Source organism: Lontra canadensis, unplaced genomic scaffold, assembly GCF_010015895.1.
Source record: "Lontra canadensis isolate GAN:19392208 unplaced genomic scaffold, GSC_riverotter_1.0 scaffold2, whole genome shotgun sequence".
Lineage (NCBI taxonomy): Eukaryota > Metazoa > Chordata > Mammalia > Carnivora > Mustelidae > Lontra > Lontra canadensis.
This window is the reverse complement of record NW_022630996.1, coordinates 34,143,684-34,164,274: the sequence shown is the minus strand read 5'-3', so window position 1 is coordinate 34,164,274 and position 20,591 is coordinate 34,143,684. Positions and strand designations below refer to the sequence as shown.

The following is a 20,591-nucleotide window of genomic DNA, read 5'->3' as shown; positions in this document are numbered from 1 at the left end:
GCTGGGGGAATGAAACTTCAGAGGACACTAAATGCCCAGGGTCAAAGTATTCAAAACTATCACCACATGGTTTGTTTAATCGAATACTCCAGCTCCCTGTACCCGCTGTAATTCAGCAGGCTCTTTAATCTTTAACTACAATGTCATTTAGTGGTATGATCCAAAAACTGTTCTGAATTTTGTTAAGCAATCTCCCTTTCCATCTAGCATTTTCTGTCTTCTTAATGATTAAATTTAATCCTTATAGGAACATAACCATGTTTACTCAGAGCGCTATACGTTCAAACAAGCAACCCTATTAAGAGACGTCTTCGAGCACATCTCTAAGTAATCGGTGGTTCATGCCCTCTCCTAGCAGGGCAGTGAGTTACTAACGTTGTGAGGACATCTCTCTCTGAGCAGTGCAAAGGTAATTAATTCTCCAGTGGAAGAAAAGAGGAGGTCGAAAGTCTGGGGGGGTCAAGTTAAAAAGATCCCATTCAGTCCCCTCTGGAAAGTTCTCAGCTTGACTGCTGAACTGAACTGAGCGAGGCCCCTGACACGCAGGTCTCCCTCCCCACAAGGAGTGCCCAGACCCTGCCCCATGCCCCAAAGATGATGTAAACTCAGGCTGTTGGCCTGGTAGTGTTTGCGCCCTGGGCTCTTCTTGCCGTAAAGCAGCTTGCCAGGTCTCCCCTCGGGCAAGACTAAACACCCTCCATCCCGCACATCCAGCCCTGGGTCTCTGATAAAACCACTCCCCTCAACCCCCCGAGAGCTGCAGGACCCAGGGTAACCTCGGTGTGACCTGCAGAGGCAGCCTGAGCATCGGCCCCGCCCACTCAGTCCCTAAATCCCGCCTCCGTGCCCCCGCGGCCCACCCCTCCCGCCGTGGCTCCGCCCCTGCTCTCCCGTATTCCATCTCCACCCCCACGCGCTCGGGCCACCCCCACGCGCTCGGGCCGCCCCCGAGCACCAGGGCCCCGCCTCTCACACTTCCCCGCTCCGTACTCCACCCTCTCGCGTTCTGGCCCCGCCCCTCGGGAGCCGTGTCCCCGCCCCCGGACTCCAGGGCCCCGCCCCAGCGCGCTCGGGTTCCGCTCTCCCGGGCTCGAGTCTGGCGTTCGTGCCCCGCCCCCACGTTCCCTCTGGAGTCCCGGGAGGAGTTGCCGCGCGGGGGGAGGCGTGGCCGTGGTGCCGGCGGAGGCGCGGGCGGCGCGGCCAGGACTTTGGCTTTGACACCGACGGCGAGCTGGAGCTGTGGCTTTGGTGCTGGGCACTGAGGCGGTCCTGGCGGATCCCGCGTCCGAGTCGGGAGCAGGACTTTTCGGCTAGATCAACGCAACTGCGGCTACGCCGCAAGTCCTGGTGCAGCCTCGAGACTTGGTGCAGCCACGGCGGCCGGATTTCTCCGCCGCTGCCGCCTCCGCGCAGCCCTGCAGCTCTTGCCGGCTCTGGGAGAGCGACTCTGAGAGTTTCTCCCGCAGAAAGAGCCGGGACGCGCGGCTGGAGGCGGCCCAGCCACTGACCATACACGCGCGGGCGCCCGGATTGGAGGCAGGCGGCCCGCGCGGTCCTGAGCTAGGCTCAGGCTTCTGAGCCGCAGGTGGAAGGACGCCCCGGGGGAGCAGCGGAGAGGTGGGGCGCCGGGACCGGCGGCGGGTCTGGTGGAGGTCGACAAGTCCCTTCTCAGTACCTGCACTAGTAAGGACGGGATTCCCAAGTTGCAGATGGTGCTGAGTGTCAGGAGGAGGGGTGGGCGTGGGAGATGCGCTCTCCGTTCTTCCTGGGCCCAGGTGGGGGCGACCTAAGGGGAGGATGGCCTCTTCGCTGCCAGAGGTGAGAAAGGCAGAGACCAGAGATGTGGGTTGATGAGGATAGGTCTCTTTCCAAGAGAAGCAGCTCATAGTCTGTTTGGACCTCGATATGACAAAAATCGGACCTCTCCAGAGGAAAATCCATATGGGCCAGCCTCATTGTGTGTGTTTAGGAGTTCACGGACAGCCATCAGCCTGGGACTCCTGGTTAAAATTCCTGCTCTAGATAGGGAGTGCTAATGCAAACTGATTAACTCATTCAATCGATTTGTGTGTTTATTAATTTGTTTTCCAGGTGGCCAAGTGAAAGGTACTTTTGGACACCCTGAGCGTGGAGATTTAGTGTTTGTCTTTGGTAACTGTTTCATTCCCTGCATCCTGAACCTGCCCTCTTTCTGTGCCAGTAAGGTCTATTGGGCTTCCTCCCTAGCCAGAGAGTTCTTCTGCGGTGGTGAGGCCTTCCCAGACCACTGACCCTGGCCGGCATGGGGAGCACGCTGGGCTGCCACCGCTCCATACCGCGGGACCCCTCGGACCTGTCCCACAACCGCAAGTTCAGCGCGGCCTGCAACTTCAGCAACATTCTGGTGAATCAGGAACGACTGAACATCAACACGGCCACAGAGGAGGAGCTGATGACCCTGCCTGGTGTGACCCGTGCGGTGGCCCGCAGCATCGTGGAGTACCGCGAGTACATCGGTGGCTTCAAAAAGGTGGAGGACCTGGCGCTGGTCAGCGGTGTGGGTGCCACCAAACTGGAGCAGGTCAAGTTCGAGATCTGCGTGAGCAGCAAGGGCAGCTCGGCGCAGCATTCTCCCAGCTCCCTGCGGCGGGACCTACTCACTGAGCAGCAGCCTCACCACCTGGCCACCGCTGTGCCCCTCACCCCGCGGGTTAACATCAACACGGCCACCCCGGCTCAGCTCATGAGCATACGCGGCCTCACAGAGAAGATGGCAGTCAGCATCGTGGACTACCGCCGTGAGCATGGGCCTTTCCGTAGCGTTGAGGACCTGGTGAGGATGGGCGGTATCAATGCTGCCTTCCTCGACAGGATCCGACACCAGGTGTTTGCAGAGCGGTCCAGGCCCCCGTCTACCCACACCAATGGAGGCCTGACCTTCACCGCCAAGCCTCACCCCAGTCCTACCTCGCTGAGCCTGCAGAGTGAGGACCTGGACCTGCCACCGGGGGGGCCCACCCAGATCATCTCCACGCGCCCTTCCGTGGAGGCCTTTGGAGGCACAAGGGATGGGCGGCCAGTGCTGAGGCTGGCCACTTGGAACCTGCAGGGCTGCTCAGTGGAGAAGGCCAACAACCCTGGAGTGCGAGAAGTGGTGTGCATGACCCTCCTGGAAAACAGGTGAGGGCGGGAACCACCGGGGCATTGGGTGTTAAGGCAGTTCTCGCATGGCCTCATCTGGGCATGCAAACGAGTGGACTCTTTTGGAGATAGGGAGAGGGCAAGACTATTTAATCAGTGTTCTTGAGGCCCCAGTCAGTACTGTCACTGTGGCTGAACTCTCCTGCTCTAGAATTTTTTTGAATACAGCCATTCGGGCTTGTGGCCCATATTATCTTGAACGAGATATATCCAAGATCAGTTCCTAATTTGGGGGGTAAGTGGAGATTGGGTTGATGTTATTGCTTTGGAGAATGCTGTTTGACTCAGAAGACTTTGTGGGGTTTACACCAAATCAGGCACTCAGAGGCCTGGGAACCATTGCACAGTTTTGCATATGAGAAGAGAGCTAGTTGGATTTTTTTTTTTTTTAAATGAGAGGGAAAGTCACATTTGTCTCACCAAATATGCCTATTTGTGTGCACAAAATCATCTGAAAAGGCAGGTATTTGCAAACACATACGCTGTGTATATTCACCGAAATGCTGTGAATGAATCACTCCTCATTCTTTTTCCTTATTTAGCCTGAAGTTGGTGTTCAGGCCCACTATTGCGGCCCCAAATGTATGTAACCTCTCTTGTCCCCATAGCCAGGAAAGGTCAGGCTGACATGTGGTGAATATTGGCCAGATTTTCCCATTTGAACCACAGGGGGAGAGACTTGTAGGAAGGGCTCTTACCGCAGCATGTTTACATCATTCACAACACTGCTCTCTGTAGGAACTTCCGTTACTGCCCCCCCCACCCATGAAACAAAACAATATGATTGTAGCAGTTAACTCCTGCTGTTAGTAAAATACTATAGTGTATCATGTAATCAGCTTTGGGAAGGAAAAGAAATATTTTTAATGGGTCAGAAATATTTTCTGGGTCAGAAATCCTCCGAGTCTGGTCTTGAGGGACCGTACTCCTGCTACCGGCCAGACGTAGGGTGGCATGTTTGTGGCCACTGGCTACTTGCCTTTGCACTGGCTTGTCAGTGAGCCTGACGGGCAACAGTTTAGTGACAAGAAGTGAGTCCTTGGCGGGCAGTCGCGGTGCGTTGTGGTAGAGTGTCAGGATAAAGGAGTGAGGAGAAAACCAGGTCACACCATTTCCCTGGCACTGTCCCCATGGCACACTCTCATCACAGGACTGAGGGATCATGCAGCAGGTCAGAGAACTGGACCGGGAGAGCTCCTGAGCGCTCCTCCTGCACAGCTGTGTCCCCTGCCTTGTGCTGTAGCTCACTCCTTTTACCAAATCGTCTTGTACACAGGTGAGAACTAGACTCAGCGCTGGGTGATATTTATCAGGAACGGCCTGATAATTGTTCTCTTTATCCATTAGCAACGTAGGTGCTTGTGGGGGAAAGGGGAGGGGGGGAAGAGGGAGGGATGGCTGTTTAATTCCTATCTTGAGTTTTCTTTTTTCTTTTTTTTTAAAGATTTTATTCATTTGACAGAGATCACAAGTAGGCAGAGAGGCAGGCAGAGAGAGAGGGGAAAGCAGGCTCCCCGCTGAGCAGAGAGCCTGATGCGGGCCTTGATCCCAGGACCCTGAGATCATGACCTGAGCCAAAAGCAGAGGCTTTAACCCACTGAGCCACCCAGGTGCCCCCTATCTTGAGTTTTCTTAAGGCTCCATTTGGGGGGGGGGGTAAAGGGGGTTGAATCAGGATCTGAAGTCACCCCAGAGAGAATAATAGACCAGGCAGCTCTTGCCCATTTACTGTGACAGTGGTTTTTCAAGTGTGGTGTCTGGATCAGCATCAGCGTCAGTGACCGACTCAGAAACCCTGGTTTTCTGTGTTTTCACACACCCTCCGGGCAGTTCCAATACACACTGAAGTTTGAGCCCCATTGTGCTGTTTATTGGGCCATCAACTGTCCCTGTGGTTTTCTCTGTAAAGCACCTCGTCAAGGTCCGTGAACCCACACAGACCTTCCAGAACTTTCCAGGTACTATATTTTCTTAGATTGTTCTGATCATCCCTGTAATTGTTCAACTTCATGATGCTCTTTCTGGCCAGAGTTTGAGGGACTTATTCCGCCTCTAAAACAGATGAATGCGATGAGTAGGGAATGGGAGAGAGAGCAGGGGCCGGTTGGCCTCAGAGTGGTCTTTGCTCTGCAGTGTAGACCTGGGTCAGCCAAGGGCACACTGAGGAGAGTACTAGCAACTCTTGTCCCGCATGGAATTAGGACTTCTCCTGGTGTTTCTTCTTTGGATTTCCTGGAGGGATGGTGGTTTGTTGAAGTCATTTAAATACTGTCCTCAGGTGAGAGGAAGAAGAACTTACCCAGACCTGGTAGGATGGAGAAGGAAACACCTGTAAGTAAGCAGGAAGGTGACCTATATCCCCATCGCGTTTCTCACACTTGGCCAGCTAGGTTGTCCTGTGGCTTGGTGGTTTCTTTGGCCTGTTCGCAATGTGTTCAGAGTATTCTGGGCACTCCTAGTGTCTTATTAGTGTCCAGTCAACATACAGTAATGGGCTTAGGGCTTGGTCCCCTGTAGAGCTGGAGTGGATCCATTTGTCTGTGTGACTATCCCAGGGCACCCAAAGATGGCTGCCTGTTCCAGAGTGGGTCCCATGTCCTCAGAACAGAGTGCACATTCCCCAAGAGCTGTGAGTTCGTCCTGATTCACAAAAATCTCTCGCATTCCAATTGATCCCTTTATTAGTAAGAGGACATACATGTAGTTTGAGCAAGAATGAGTGCTGGTAATTTTCAAGGTGGTTCTTATTTTTGTACATGTGTATATGTAATACAAGTCTTGTTCATATTTTCTGATACTTCATATTCATTTGGTTTCCCCATTAGCCTGGGAAGGGGATAATGCTTGTTTTTGTAATGATGCTCCATCTCTGGGTGAGGAAACTGAAACCAAAGAAGTTAAACGGCTTGCCTCCATCCCATAGCTCCTTAGTGACTCAGCTGGGACTAAGACCCAGACCTTCTCACTTTAGTCCCATGTTCTTTGCAGGCACACTGTGTTTGGTAAGCACACCGCCTTTACCCTACCTCTTGTTCAGGCATCCCACCCTCTGCCTAATCAAGGCCACTTGCCAGTTTGTGTGCCAGTCACATTCAAGAAAATAAATCCATTGTAAAGGCATTAAAAAACAAACAAACAAACAAAAAGAAACCTTGGCTCCACACTTTCTGTGTAAAATCAGTGAAATTCCTTAACTTTTCCAAGTCTCAGTTTTCCCATCTGTTAAATGTAACTAAGGAAAGAAAGAAAAAAAGCCTTGAAAAAGAAATGGAAAAAAAAGAAAAAGAATAAAAAAAGAAACAACGTTTTTTGTAAAGGGAATTGCTAGCTGGCTCTTCATTTTCCTTTCTGTGGATTTGCTTTCTTCCACTAAAGGGTGCCAGGGTGGGACATCAGGGCTAGAGTCCTTTCTTGCCCTGAGAGGCTGCTCCTGGATGGACGAGCATGTGTGAGCTACAAAAAACCGAGTTTTACATGAAGACCTAGGTAAGACAGCAGAAAACTAGCTAATCATGCAGTCACCAGGAGCCTTCAAGGACATCACCCTGTGGCACAGAGCTGACGGGTTTCATCACATTCCTTTGCCAAATCTCAGTCTCAGGCAATGTTTCTCCTCGTCCAGTGTTTATGAGGCAAGACAGAAAGAGGAATGCTTCTGCTAAACATCCTGGCAAATTTTGGGGACAGCCCACATATGGAATGAAGATTAATTTTTAATTTTCGCTTTTTGCTGAGTAGCTCTTCTATTCTGAAAAGTCCCTTTGGTTTTTGGAAGCATAAGCCCTGGAGGAGCAGACGTTGACAATCTCCAAATAAATAAATAAATAAATAGATAGATAGATAGATAGGTTTACTATCCTACTTGTGCATTTCCCCACGGCCTCCATCAGAAGGGAACCTGTCGAAGTCTTCAGCTTTATAACGCTCTAAATCTGTTTTCTTGCTACATGTCTGTCTGCAGTATCCAAGCACAAGGTGAATTAGTACGTTGTGCGAGATAGGATTTTAGTTGATCAGACATGATTAGTAAGATCCATGTAGACGCAAGCCGTGTGGTCGTTTGATTCATTCATTGAAAACTGCGCGGAGTAGCGGCTGTGAACATGCAGATGCTAAATGCGGGAATCAGGTTGGCCTGTTATTTAACTTGAGTGAAGTAAATGGGAATCAGCTTGTGTGGCTCAGCCTCCAAAGAGTCTGAGAAACCCAGATTTTGGGTGGGTGGGTGGGGGAAGTCATGGAGTGTGATTGATTTTGGGTTGCATCTTTCCCATCCCAATAATGAGCTTATCCTGGGAGATTGAACAGTGAGTGGATGCAGCCAGACATAACATCTGAGGCAAAATGGCCAGCAGTCCTCTTAAAATAGAAATAATGAAAACTGCTTTGACTGTGGAAACTGAGGCGCAGAGCGATGAGATAGCATCTGTGTGGCCTTCAGAAATGTGGATTGCGGTCACGATTTGAAGCCAGGCTGTGTGTGATTTTAGGGTGGGGAGTGGAAGTGTCTTTTCCCAAACACCATGTCCTTTGACTGACCCTTGGCCCACCTGCTCTTTCCTCCCTGTCTTGGGCCTCGGATGGCCAGGCCTCAGAGCTTCACCTAGACTTCTAGGGCTCAGTCAGGCCCCGGGAGGCCTCTGCTCCCTTCCTGTTTTTGTTCCTCTGAAGGACAGGGCTTATGGCCAGAGGTAGAGCCGTCCAGAGGGCATCAGGGCTTCTCCACCCGGCCCCTCAAATGTGAGTCTGTGACCTTGGCTGAGCTCCACGGCAGAGTTCCGGTTTTGTGAGCCAAGGAGTTCTGGGTAGTTTCCAGAGGGAGAGGTGGTCTTTAATAAGACTGCTGTGGATTAATAAGAGGAGATGGTGTGGCTGAAGGGAAGTCCTGGGGTGGGCACAGGGCAGGCTTTATTTCACCAAAGGGAGAGATGTTAGTTTGTCTTACAAGATGGGCCCATTTAGGATCTGATTTTGGAGGTTTGATAGTAGTGCTTCTCCCAGGGGCTGTTCATTCCTCTATTATTTATTTCTTCCACAGATACTTTTTGAGCTCTCACTAGGTACGAGGTTCTGCGTCAGGCCCCTCATAACAAGATATTGTCCCTGCTCTCATGTGAGGAGCTAGACAAGTCAATATATGATGGATAATGACAGATAATGGTGAATGCTGAAGAGGATGGAGGCGAGCTGAAGAGAAGCCTGCTGAGGTGGCTGGGGGTAAAGGAAGGCCTCAGCTAAAGCTGATGGATGAGAAGGACCCAGGCATAGAAAAAGCTTGGGGGAAGAGTACTCACTAGAGGACCCAGCAAGTGCAAAGCCCTGAGAGTGCTTGTTCTAGACAGAAAGCCGGAGTTCTGGGCATGGTGGGTGGTGGGGAGTTGAGGGGGGCTACAGAAGGAGGGGAGGCAGGGCCAGATGGATAGGGCTCTTATTTTAGCAGGAGGAGGCCATAGAGGATTAGAAGCAAAGGTTGGTGACTTACCTGTTACCAGGCTCTTCTAGCTGCCAGAGTAGGGGGAGGCACTTGGAGCAGGTCCTGGAGTTCGGTAGAGGGTACAGTTTGAGAAGGTTGAATTGCAGAGTCAAGGTTACAGAGGATAGTGACGGGGAGAAGGGGGAGTGGGTGGTGACGAGAACATCCTTTAGCAACAAAGACTGGAAAGCCATGCCTGTGTTCCAGATGTTGGGGAGATTAAGCACATGGATTCCTAGAAGGCAGGCTCAGAGGGGGTTAAGGAACCCCAGGCTAGCCCTTGTGACTATGCATTGCGTTGACATGATGCAACTTGCTAGCCTCACCCCTCCCCTCTCTTCTTGCCTCACACTGGACGGGTGCATAGTGCTTCTTCAGGACAGGGAGAGTCTCGGTCCATAGTAGATGGAGGAAAAGGCCTTGTGGTCTGTCCTCTGTGCAAATCAGGTATCTGATGGGGCCACTTTCTTTACAGTATCAATTACATATATAACAAGGGCATATTTGGGGGGATTGGGGATAACTATTTCTATTAAAAGACATTTAACTGAATTTAATTCAACATCAATTAAGAACCCCCTCTTTATCCCCTCCCCCCAGTGGCTTGGGGACACAGGGAGAGACTACCCTGTGGTTAAGGAGCTCACAGTCCGGCTAGGCGACACATCCACTGGTACTTACAGCGTGCCATGGGCTGGGCTGTGAGGGAGGAGGTGACGTTTAAGCACAGGGATCTGGTACCTGTCTGCTGGGCTCTGGAGATAGATCAAGTCCTCATACAGGGGAAGGATGTGGGGCTAGGAGAAAGTCAGGTGGCTTGGAGGGAGCTAATGTGGAGAGGAGGGTGGGGTCTGGGCATAAGCGTGTGGTGGTCCTCACAGTGAAAGCCAGCAGCCCTCCAGCAGTTCCTGACACTTTGGGGGTCCAGGCTGGCTCGCTGGCCAGGCTTATAATCTGAAATACTCAGGGAGCACAGTAGGTTCCTGAGAACCGTGCCTCACAGTAGGGAATAGTATTGAGGTAGGTGTTATTTGCGGTGTGTTATTTTTATCTCAAAATTACCCTACTTTACACAATTTTTATCTCAGAATTCCTTAATAACAGTCTGTGGATAAGAAAATGATACATTTCACCAATATTTGATGTGCTCGTCACAGACACCCTGGTCTGAGTGTAGTGATGCGCAGTTGAGTGGAAATTTCACACCAGTGACTGCTGGCATCGAAGCAGCCAGCAGATGCCACATAGAAATGTCCTGCTGCCCCTCCAGGTGTGTGGTCCTCCTCAAATATTTAGGAACCCCGGAAGCCTCCTGACCCAGCTGCTTGTGACTGTCTGCAGGCGCAGTAGGGACAGCAGCTTTTACCGCAGTATTTTGATTGACAGCTGCCCAGTAGCTGGAGAGGAACCTTGGGGATGTGTGCTCAGAGTAGAGGTTTCATTGTAACGAAAAGTCTTGAATTCTTCTACCAAACTGCTGGATAGAGAGACCCTGGGTTTTCTTTCCTGAGCACAGCTCCCCACCTCTGTTGCTTTGGCATTTGTTTCCAATGGCCCTGTTTCCTGAGAATTCTACTTTGGTTCTGTCATTACCTGATTAAGCTGTTAAGCTGGGCCTTCAATTGTTTTATTCGGAGACCACGGTACGCTCCTGGAACGCAGTACGGCGGCCAAGACAATATTGTTCACGTTGCCTCATTTAAGGCTGCGTGCATTTGGAGTGCAGTTTTACCGTGTTCCAAGGATCCCAATCCCGTTTGCTCACCCAAAAGTGGGTAGGTGACGTCTCTACTTTTGTCTTTCTCAGTTTGTACTAAAAGCACCATGTCTTTCCAAGTAGGAGGTCTCGGAGCGATTGTTGTTTTTTAAACTACTGCTCCAATATCCTGTTGGAAAAAAACAAAAACAAAAACTTCTTCAGAATGTATTTTCAATAAGCAAATTCAGTCTGACTTAAAATTTTTTGCTGTCTTCATTTTCTTAAATGGCAAAAAAGTAAACTTTTTGGTGACCTCGAAGTACCGATGATTGGCTTTAGGCTGTGGACTCCTCTGGCCTTCCTGGCTTGGTGGGCAGCCTTTGCTGCTCAGGCCGCTGTGTTCCTCTACCGGTCAGGTCTTTAAAGAGTCGTTCTCAGTTGCTTTTAAGTTGAGGACTCATTTAAAAAAAAAAAAAAAAAAAAAAAAAAAACCAGCAAAACACTGCATGTCCCTCCCACCAGTAGTGGTGGTTGTACTTTCAGTGGCTTCGTGGACCTAGTAGTTGTACTAAGAACAGAAACAGTGGTAATTAACATGGATCATTCCTGTGGCTGAGGTCCCGAGCACAGCAGCTTCACAAGTGGGTATCGCCAGTAACCCTCTTATACAGATGCTGAGAGATGGCTCAGAGAAGTTGCATAATTTCCCCCAAGGTCACACAGCTTTTAAGTGGTGGAGCTTGGACAATAACCAAGCAATCAGACCCCAAATTTGGATGATAAAAACCACTCTGAGCTCACTAATGCTTTCGTATGTACTTGTATTTACGTATCGCCCTCGTCTGCACACCTGCATATAAGAATACATGTTACTCTAACCAACCTGTTTTGAGTTCCCTAGGCCATGACCTTTCCTAAGTATGTTGATCTGAGATGTTATCTGTGTGTGTAGCTTGTCCTTGTTTCTTCAGAGTGGAGCAAGGATATTTGCAAAGCAATCTGAGTGCAGGATACTGTATTTTTATGGCTTTTCAGTCTTTTACAGTGGTCTCACCCACACCTATTATACCAAAGGTTTCTTTAAACAAGTTGCTTTTATAGAAGCTTTGCCAGCATTTGTCTTAGTTTACTTAGAAACCACTTCTTTTTCTGCTCACTATTTCATCTCTTGATGTCACATTTTAGGAGACCACAGTCACATGTCCAACTGAAATAAACCTGGGGACAGATACACCTGAGTCTGGGTGAACACGTGACACACAGTTGATCTGGCCAGGAGTACTGAGCATGCCATGGCCATCCATCCCTCAGAAGGGACTGAGGATAGCCTGTTGGGTCCCCCAAGTAGAGGTCAGTTAGGAGAGCATCTATGGGATATTTTGAAAAATGCTGGTATCTGGGCCCTGGGCCCACATGTACTATTTCTATAGTCTAAAGACAATATTTGCCATATATGTATATTGCAGACCTCCTGTGGTAACTGCAGGTTGGTATGGACCCACTATTATTTTCTTAGAAGACTGACTCAAATGTTGTAGCTAGTTATAAGGTCGGGGACTCATTGTCCCAAAATCCTCACCCCTCCAAAAAATCTCTTGCAACTTTTAGAAATAAAAGAGGTGAGGAAGCAATGAGGGTTTTTTTGTTTTGTTTTGTTTTGTTTTTGTTTTTGTTTTGACTGAAGACCTATACTAGCCAGCATCTTCTCGGTAACATGGATGCGCGCTTATGACATTCGTGAATAACAGTAAGCTGGGAGGGATTTAAGCAAGCGCTGTGGACTAGATACAGTATCTTTTAAAGTACCTCCCCAAATGTGTCCCTTTGTGCTTTCTTTTTTCGCTGGTCTGAACTTAATTTAATTTTCAGGTTTGATTTTTGTTAATGTTAAATACACGCTCGGACATGCGGAACTGAGCAAGACACTGTTGCGTTGCTCTGCACACGTGCTGGACTTGGTGAATGGCCTGGCAAGACTGTCTGGGGTTGATTTGTAGTCTTCAGTTATGTTACTGTTCATACTTCCAACATTTCTAATAAAAATGCAAGGAGTTGTAAAATATTGCTCGAGTTTCAACTTAGAATTTGCTTCTGTCTTTTAAACTTTGGGGTAAATTCAATTGAAGAGCTTCTGAGATTATAAGATGGTTGTTTAAATGTTACCATTTGCAGCCATTTATCAAATCTTATGAATATCAGACATTCCTTGTTACTCATCTACCAAAGCAAGGTATAGAAATAAGCTAGATGACGGGAACTCCCCTCTACTTGCTAGATAGGAAACAACAGGCTGATTAATAAAACCAAAACATCTTGGGGGGAAAAAAAGAAATAAATAGGATGGACAGTGAGAGATGATTGCAGGATCACCCATAACCTCTGATTTCAAATGCAATGTTTACATTCATCAAATAGCTGTGCTATTTTTATTGGTGGATTGTATGGGTAAAGGTTATATTTTAGAAGTATACATTTCTTCTAAATCACAAAAGTCTCTTCTAATCCTGAGGCTTTTTCAAGAGAGGGTAAGTGATCACTATTTCTGCCAAATGCCCTTCAAATCTGAGAAGGAAAAGCAATTGTTCCTATGGGTAAGATGTGTATTTATTTGCTATGGCTGTCCTAAAAAGGTACCACAGACTGGGTGGCCTAAACAACAAAAATTTATTTTCTCACACTTCTGGAGGCTGTAGGGCCAAAATCAAGGTGTTGACAGGGGTTTTTTTGTGTTGTTGTTGTTAGTTTTATTTGTTTTCCTGAGACCTTCCTCCTTGGCTTGTAGATGACCATCTTCTCACTGTGTCTCAAATTGTCATCCCTCTCTACCTGTGTGTGTCCAAATTTCCCCCTCCTCCTCCACTGCCACTGCTGCCACCACTACTACTACTACTACTACTACTACTACTACTTTTTCTTCTTCTTCCACCTCCTCCTCCCCCTCCTCCACCTCCTCCTCCTCTACCTCCTCCTCCTCCTCCATTTTTTCCTCCTCTTCTTCTCCTCCTCCTCCTCTTCTTCTTCTTCTTTTTTTTAAGTGGGATCCATACCTAGGAGCCTAACATGAGGTTCAAACTCATGACCATGAGATCAAGAGTCAGACGCTTAACCGACTAAACCACGTAGGCGCCCCAAACAAATTTCCTCTTCTTATAAGGACGCAAGTCGTATTGGATTGCAGCCACTCTAATGGGCTTCTTTAACCTTCATTACTTCTTTGGAGACCCTGTCTCCAAATGCAGTCACATATTTGGGGTTTGGACTTCAGCATATGGCTTTGGGGGACACCATTCATCCCATAACCAAATGACACAAGAAAAATTGCCCAGGGATTCCTTCTTGGCTCCTTGTGAGGACTCTGCATCTTTGGGTTTTTCCTGGAGAGATGATGATTCAGGATACTTGTTTAACAGTTTAAACACTAGAGAACATTATACGAGAGTCCTGGAGTGACAGTCTGATGGACAAGAGGGATGGCTTTCTTGCCAGCCACAGTCAGCATGGACCAGCTCTTAGGGGCTGGGATCCTCAAACGTTTCTCTTTGCAGCTTGAGAAAACCTTGGTTTTCTCCTGAAATTCAGCAGTGACCCGCAACCTTTTACCCACCCTGCCAACAGTATTCCACTTTGCTGAGTTCATTGCTTGCCCTTTGCTGAAAGGGATGGTGATACTTGAGTGTGTCTGCCCTTTTGAATTTAATGCCCTTTGGAAGTGTTGGCAAAGGTGAGATTCAGAGGGACCACCATGAAGTCCACTCAAGTTCAGCTGTCCTTGGCTTGTATGGTTAAGCACTGCAGCTGTGGGCTCTCCCGTTGGCTTATGATCCCCTCCCAAATAGTCATTGTGTTGTAATTGCCTGTGTGTTGCCATCTGCGCTCCTAGACCAGCACAGCCTACTTTCAGCACCATAATACTCAGGGATTTGTGGAAAGAAGAAACCACCACTGACATTTATTGACTATTTACTTTACCCCAAGCACTTCGGCTAAGCCTTTTATCTTCACACCATCCCAGTGAGGTAGCTAAAGTATCCCACCTTGCACATAAGGAAACTTATCTTACAGAATTTGAGGAAACGTGCTCAAGGTCACATGGTTGGTGCATGTGGAGCAAAACTTCAAAGCCAGGAAGAATTACTCAGAGACCAAAGCCTTTTATACTCAAAGGCAGAGAATCCGTAAACTTGGAGATATCCTAGCCTTTTTGTATTTGGAAAGTATGAAGAGACACGTTTAATTGGGGGGTACTCCCTAGAGTGTGTCCCAGCTGATACTGAGGAAATCATCCCATTCTATCATCCGGTGAAGTCAGGAACGTGGGGCTTTTGGGGTGCTGGATTTTGTAAAAATCGTGATATAATTTACATAGCAGACAATTCACCCTTCTAAAGTGTACAATCCAGTGGGTTTTGGTAGATTCACAAAGTTGCGCAACCCTCACCCCTGTACTTGAACATTTTCATCACCCGAAAAGGAAACTCTGTACACATTAGCAATCACTCCCCGCCCCACCGCACAGGCAACCACCAAGCTACTTTCTTTCTCTTTGGATTTGCATAGTCTGGAAACTCCGTATAAATGGGATTGCATAATATGTGGCCTTTTATGTCTAGCTTCTTTTATGTAGCATGTTTCAAGGTTAAGCTGTGTTGTGGTGTGTATGTTTCATTTTTTTTAATGGCTGAATACTATTCCATGATGTGGATATACTACATTTTCTTTATTCAGTTGTCAGTTGATGGACAGCTACGTGGCTTCTCCTTTGCGGCCATTATGAATAATGCTGCTGTGAACATTCAAGTGCAAGTTTTTGTGCAGACGTATGTGTTCATTTCCCTTGGGTTATATGGAGGAGTGGAGTTGCTGAGTCACATGGCAATTCTATGTTTAACATTTTAAGGAACTGTAGACTGTTTTCCAGAATGGCTGCACCATTTTATATTCCCCTCAGTGATATACTGGGTCTCCTATTTCTCCACGTCCCTCTAACACTTGTTATTCCCTTTTTTTCTTTCTCCTTTTTCCTTTTTTTTTCCCTTTTTCTCTTTTTGATTATAGCCATACTGGTGGGTGTGAAATGGTATCTCATTAGGGGTTTGAGTTGCATTTCCCTAATGACTAATGTTGATGTTGAACATCTTCTCATGTGTTTCCTGCCTTTTGTAGATCTTTGGAGAAATGTCTGTGCAGATCTGGGTGGGCTGTTTTCACAACTGTTTCCAAGCAGATAAAATACAGGATATTTTTATGTGGATTCCCTTTTTACTCCACATTCCCCCTCTTCCTTGCCCCTTAATCACGGGGTCATTATACCAGAGCCTAAACTAGAATAATCACTTTGTAATAGGAAAAAGGGCCCACCATCCTACAGGAACACCTCCCTCCCCCCACCCCGTCTGGGGAGGAACTTTGAGAACGCCATTTTGTGCTTCAGTACTCTGGCTGGAGTGGTCTGTCAACACAGCACTTTCAATACTGTCCTTGAGATGTGCTTGGTGTCTTCTGATTTTTATATTTAAACTATGTGTTTTGGGTGGAACTTTAGCACTTTTTCTCTAAAGCCAAATGTAACATACGTTATGCCAGGGTTTACAAAGAGAGGGGAGCTTTGGATCATTCATGACAATATCTGCAAATCACAGGACCCCAAGCCAGGAAAAGAACCTTGAAGGAGCACTTTCCATAAGACCCTGCCCAAGTCATCATGGCCAAATGGAAACTTATGTGTATTCTTTTGAGCCCAAAGGTGGAGATTTGAGTCCTTCCTTACACTCCACAATGTACAGCACCGTGTGTCACCCATCAGTGCTAGGCCCCACTTCCGTTTGGTTTTATTTTAAAAATGTCTCTTCTTCTTCCTCCTCATCCCCCTTCACCCTCTTCCATAGATCCCCAATGCAAAGTGTTAAATAAACGTCCTTAGACATATCTTGGAGAAATGGAGTGCCTTTAATCTGCAAACACCTCGTGTTTTTATCGTTGCCAGCTATCTCTTTGCTGCTGATGGTTGCTTTGTCCCTGGCCATGTGCAAGGACAGGTGCCTCATATGCTTACCCATCCCCTGGTGGTGACACACCAGACGGCCTGGGGCTCCCGGCTACCTGTGAGGCCAGCATGTCCTTCACGTCCTTTTCAGCCATTTGGATTTCCTCTCTGAGGAACAAATTTTCTCAACTTTTGCTCCTTTTATAAACTTTAATATCGCTTTAAAATTTTTTTATTATTTTAGTTGCTCGGAAGTGTTTATGCACATTCTAGATGCCAATCCCCAGAGACTGCAAAAAGCTCTTCTCCCCGCCCATCACCCTCTGCTCGCTTTGTCTTCGGTGCCCGTCATGCAACAGAAATTGTTCATCTTGATGTGACCGAGTCTGCCAAACCCGTCTCACCCCCAGTTCACACCTACATTTTCCTCGTCTCTTCTACATTTTATAGTTTGCTTTTGCATCTAAGTGTTTGACCTAACTGGAGAAAACTTTTATGTAGGGATGAGGAAGGGACCCACTTTGGTTCTTTCCCACTTTCCTAATACCAACCCTTAGCAAGTTATCCTCTCCCCCCTGATTTGGGATGCCACCCTTATCACATGAGTCCATCACGTCTCATGATCCATTTGTGTGTACCTGTGTCATTCCCACACTGTTAATACCATGGCATCTTGTCAGGGAGACTGTCCTTTGTTCTTCTACTTCAAGATTTCCCTAACTGCATACACTTTGGAGTCACTGCACATCTCAAACATCCCATTGGAATTTTGACTGGAATTGCATTAACTTTACAGATGAAGTTTGAGGAGAAGTAACGTCATTGCAATGTTAACTCACCCTGTCTTTGAACATTTGTATTTTTTCCTTTATTTAAGTCTTCTTTTGGAACATTTAATGGGTCTTCACTCATTTCTCCATGGAGGTCCTGTGCATTCTTTGCTGGGTCAAATCTTAGATGCTTTGATTCCTTATTTTTAAAATCCCCAGAGCAGGAAGTTCCGTGGTTTTATTCTGTCACTCACGCTAGTGTGACAGAGCCCTCCTTACTACTACATTGCTCTTCCTCTACTTACTTTGTATCCTTCATTTATAGTTTAGGCCCTTTTTGCTGAATCCTTCCTGGTAGAAGTAAACACCGTCCAGCCAGAACCTCTGTGAGGCTTGCTCTGGACATGGGAAGTCCTCCATTCAGCTTCCTTCCACCTTATGGTCTCGCTCTGAATAATGTAACTTCATTTTGCCTTTCTCCATGGTTCACATTTTTCAAGGATAGATAGACCTCAGATTGTTCTTTTTTTTTTTTTTCCTTAAAGTTTCCTTGTTTCTTTTACTAATCTCAACACTCAACGTAGGGCTTGAACCCAGAGCCCCAAGATCCGGGTTCACACACTCTTCTGACTGAGTCAGCCAGGTGCCCCAGATTGTCCTTCTTGTATGAGTAGATATACAAATACGAGTGGATTCCGTGGAAGAACCTAAAGATATGTCACTTGCTTAACCCAAGCCTCCCCCAAAATACATATATATAGACCCTAAATTATAAATGTTTAAATTTCAAATTAATTTTATTTGTGTAGAACAACTCTAGCAGCGAGTTGCATTTTATTGCGGGTCAAATTTGAGATCAGAGACCTTGGAATTATCTTTAATAGTTCAAACATCGTTTATGGAGTCTTATTTTTATAAATCTTTTTTGCTTTTCACGTGTCCGTGGATTCCTGTGAGTCTGACCACAGACATATGTCTGTACATGCCTCCACCCACAGAGTGTCTGGGTATGTGTGAGTTATAAATATACCCATCGTTTTAAATAGATCTTTATCTTTAGTGTTAATTGCTTCTTTCTTCTTCCACTTTCTCAGTGAGTAAGCTGAGTTGGGAGGACCTGTATGCAGCTGGCTGTGCACTCCCTTCTAACTAATTATTTGTAAGTTCTCTGTAGTTCGTTTCAACCCAGCCCAATGGTACCTGGCATCTGATTTCACCTAAAAGCAACCCAGGTGAAAATGGGAAATTTCTTTTTCTATAATCAGGCTTTCAGATGGCCTGGGGGTTACCAAAGTCAACGTCAGGTGCCATGACCTAAGTCTTTTTTGTAGTTAGAGCCAAACTGTGTCGTTTCCTTTTGGTGTCCAAGTCAAGACCTTTAGTTTTGATGTGAGACATTTAAAACATACAGAAAAATGTAAATAATGCTTGACCCTTTTCCCCCTCTTGTCAATGTATCTTACTTTCTTGAGGATTCAGAGCCCTTTTATCCCACTGTCATCCTTTTGGGTTCCTCCCACCCCACCCCTTCTGTGCTTGGAATATTTCCTTCCTTACAAGACTTGGTGCACAGCAGAGTCCAGCCCCCATGGGGGCAGCTGGAAATGCATTATACCTTACAGCATCCTTTGCAGGTAGGGCCTGGGCTCTGCAGGTTGGGGGGGGTCCATCCTCATCTCTGAGTGGGCAGCCAGTGGGACTGACAGCTCGGGGACATGAAGAGCTCACTCTGGCCCTGGAGACAGTTTACACAGGATCATGTCCCTGGGACAGCAGAAAGTGGCTGCTGGTAACAGTGGGGTCCCTGGGGTGCTGTTGACTGCATAGGCTGCAGTATCAAGAGTTTGGAATTGTGGCAGTGGGGTCCTCACACCCCAGTTCTGCGGCATGTTCGCCCTTTGTTCCATGATTGCCCAGCCCCAGCTTCTTCGTATCCTTTTAATGAAGTACTTTTCTGCCTCAGTCCATCGATGTTGGTTTCCGTTTCTTGCCATCTAGAATTGTGACTGATACACCCTGATCTAGAGGCCCTCTTTGTGCTTTTAAAACACACTTTAGGGGCGCCTGGGTGGCTCAGTGGGTTAAAGCCTCTGCCTTCGGCTCGGGTCATGATCCCAGGGTCCTGGGATCGAGCCCCACATCGGGCTCTCTGCTCTGCAGGGAGCCTGCTGCCCCCTCTCTCTCTGTCTGCCTCTCTGCCCACTTGTGATCTCTGTCTGTCAAATAAATAAATAAAATCTTAAAAAAAAAATAAAACACACTTTGTAGCCAACAAAACCTGTTTATAAATGAAATCTCATGGGGAAGCACAAGGCAAAGCCAATGGAAGGGCTTCTTTGGGTGAGGGGCCTCCGCTAGACAAAGCACAGTTGAAATCCACAGCCCTGACATTTTTTGACCTTGGATCAGTCACTATCTCTCTGCCCACATTGCCTAAGCCCTGTTTTCTCTGCCACGCAGCCACTGGATGGGCAGAGGGTGGCGTTGGCTACTGGTTCTTCACTGGTTTGTGTTTCCAGGCCCCCAGGACTCTGGCCTTCTCTCTGATGGCTTGCACAGGTGAGTGGTTATGAACGTGGCCTGCGTCCAGATCCTGTGAAACCTGGAGCAACCTGGAGCAAAGGACGTTTTTTTCCATGTCTTCCTTGGAGTCTTCTTTAAAACACACATCCATTTTTACAATAAAAAACTTCACTGTCAACTAATTAGTGAAATTCACCCTCATGTGTGGAGAAGGAGGTGCCTTACAGTGGCGTCTCTCAACCTGGGCAATTTGGACTTAAAAAGACCTTTCATTCTAAGGTTATTATAGATCCACACTCTGACACGTTGAGCCAGATAATTCTTGGTTGTGGGGGTTGGTTTGTGCATTGTGGGGTGTTTAATGACATCCCTGGCCTCTGGACGCCAGAAGAACCCTCCTTCTCCAGGTGTGGCAACCAAAAACGCCTGTCCCCTCTCAGTCTATTTGTAAAGAAGCCTCGAAGTATGCTGTGGGGAGCAGGGCTCTGCCTGGCAGATTTTCCTTGGCTTCAGTAGAAGTACTGGGCTGTGGGGGCATGGGCTGGATAGGGAAGGAGGCAAGCCAAAGGGGCTGAAAGGTAAACCACCTGGTCTCGGTGAGGTTGAAGAAGGCAGGCGGGTGACCTCTTGCAGCTGGAGAGCTGGGGGAGGGGTAGCAGCTGGGGCATGTAGGTGTCAGCCATGGGGCGGCTATATATGGAGTAGAAGGTAGGGTTAGGGAGGTAAGGCCCCAAAACCCCTCTGCACCCCTGACCCTTGCTGGGACTACTGAGTGAAGAAGGTACTTGGGGGCCACAAACTGATCTACCTCTCTGGTCATGAGGGTGAGTCGGGGATGCAGGAAGGGCAGGAACACTAAGCATAAGGCCCCATGGAGGAGGTTCCCTAAAGAGGATAAATCAAGACCTTCCCTAGGGAGGCTTATGCACCTGCTGGGCTGTGGATCTCCGCCAGAGCAGCCTG

At 47.7% G+C, this 20,591-nt stretch overlaps 1 protein-coding gene across 2 annotated transcripts in view; it reads left to right on the top strand.

The window, feature by feature from the left end:
- Positions 1 to 1,167: 1,167 nt before the first annotated feature.
- Positions 1,168 to 20,591, top strand: part of EEPD1 (endonuclease/exonuclease/phosphatase family domain containing 1) — a 109,408-nt gene continuing 89,984 nt past the window's right edge. Inside the window, exons 1-2 of one of the 2 annotated variants that reach the window (XM_032871645.1) lie at positions 1,168 to 1,617; positions 2,092 to 3,159. In XM_032871645.1, coding sequence (XP_032727536.1) covers positions 2,282 to 3,159 — 878 coding nt within the window. In that variant the 5' untranslated portion in view covers positions 1,168 to 1,617; positions 2,092 to 2,281. Of the gene's footprint in view, positions 1,684 to 2,091; positions 3,160 to 20,591 lie in introns of both variants that reach the window. The other variant, XM_032871654.1, reaches the window with a different exon arrangement.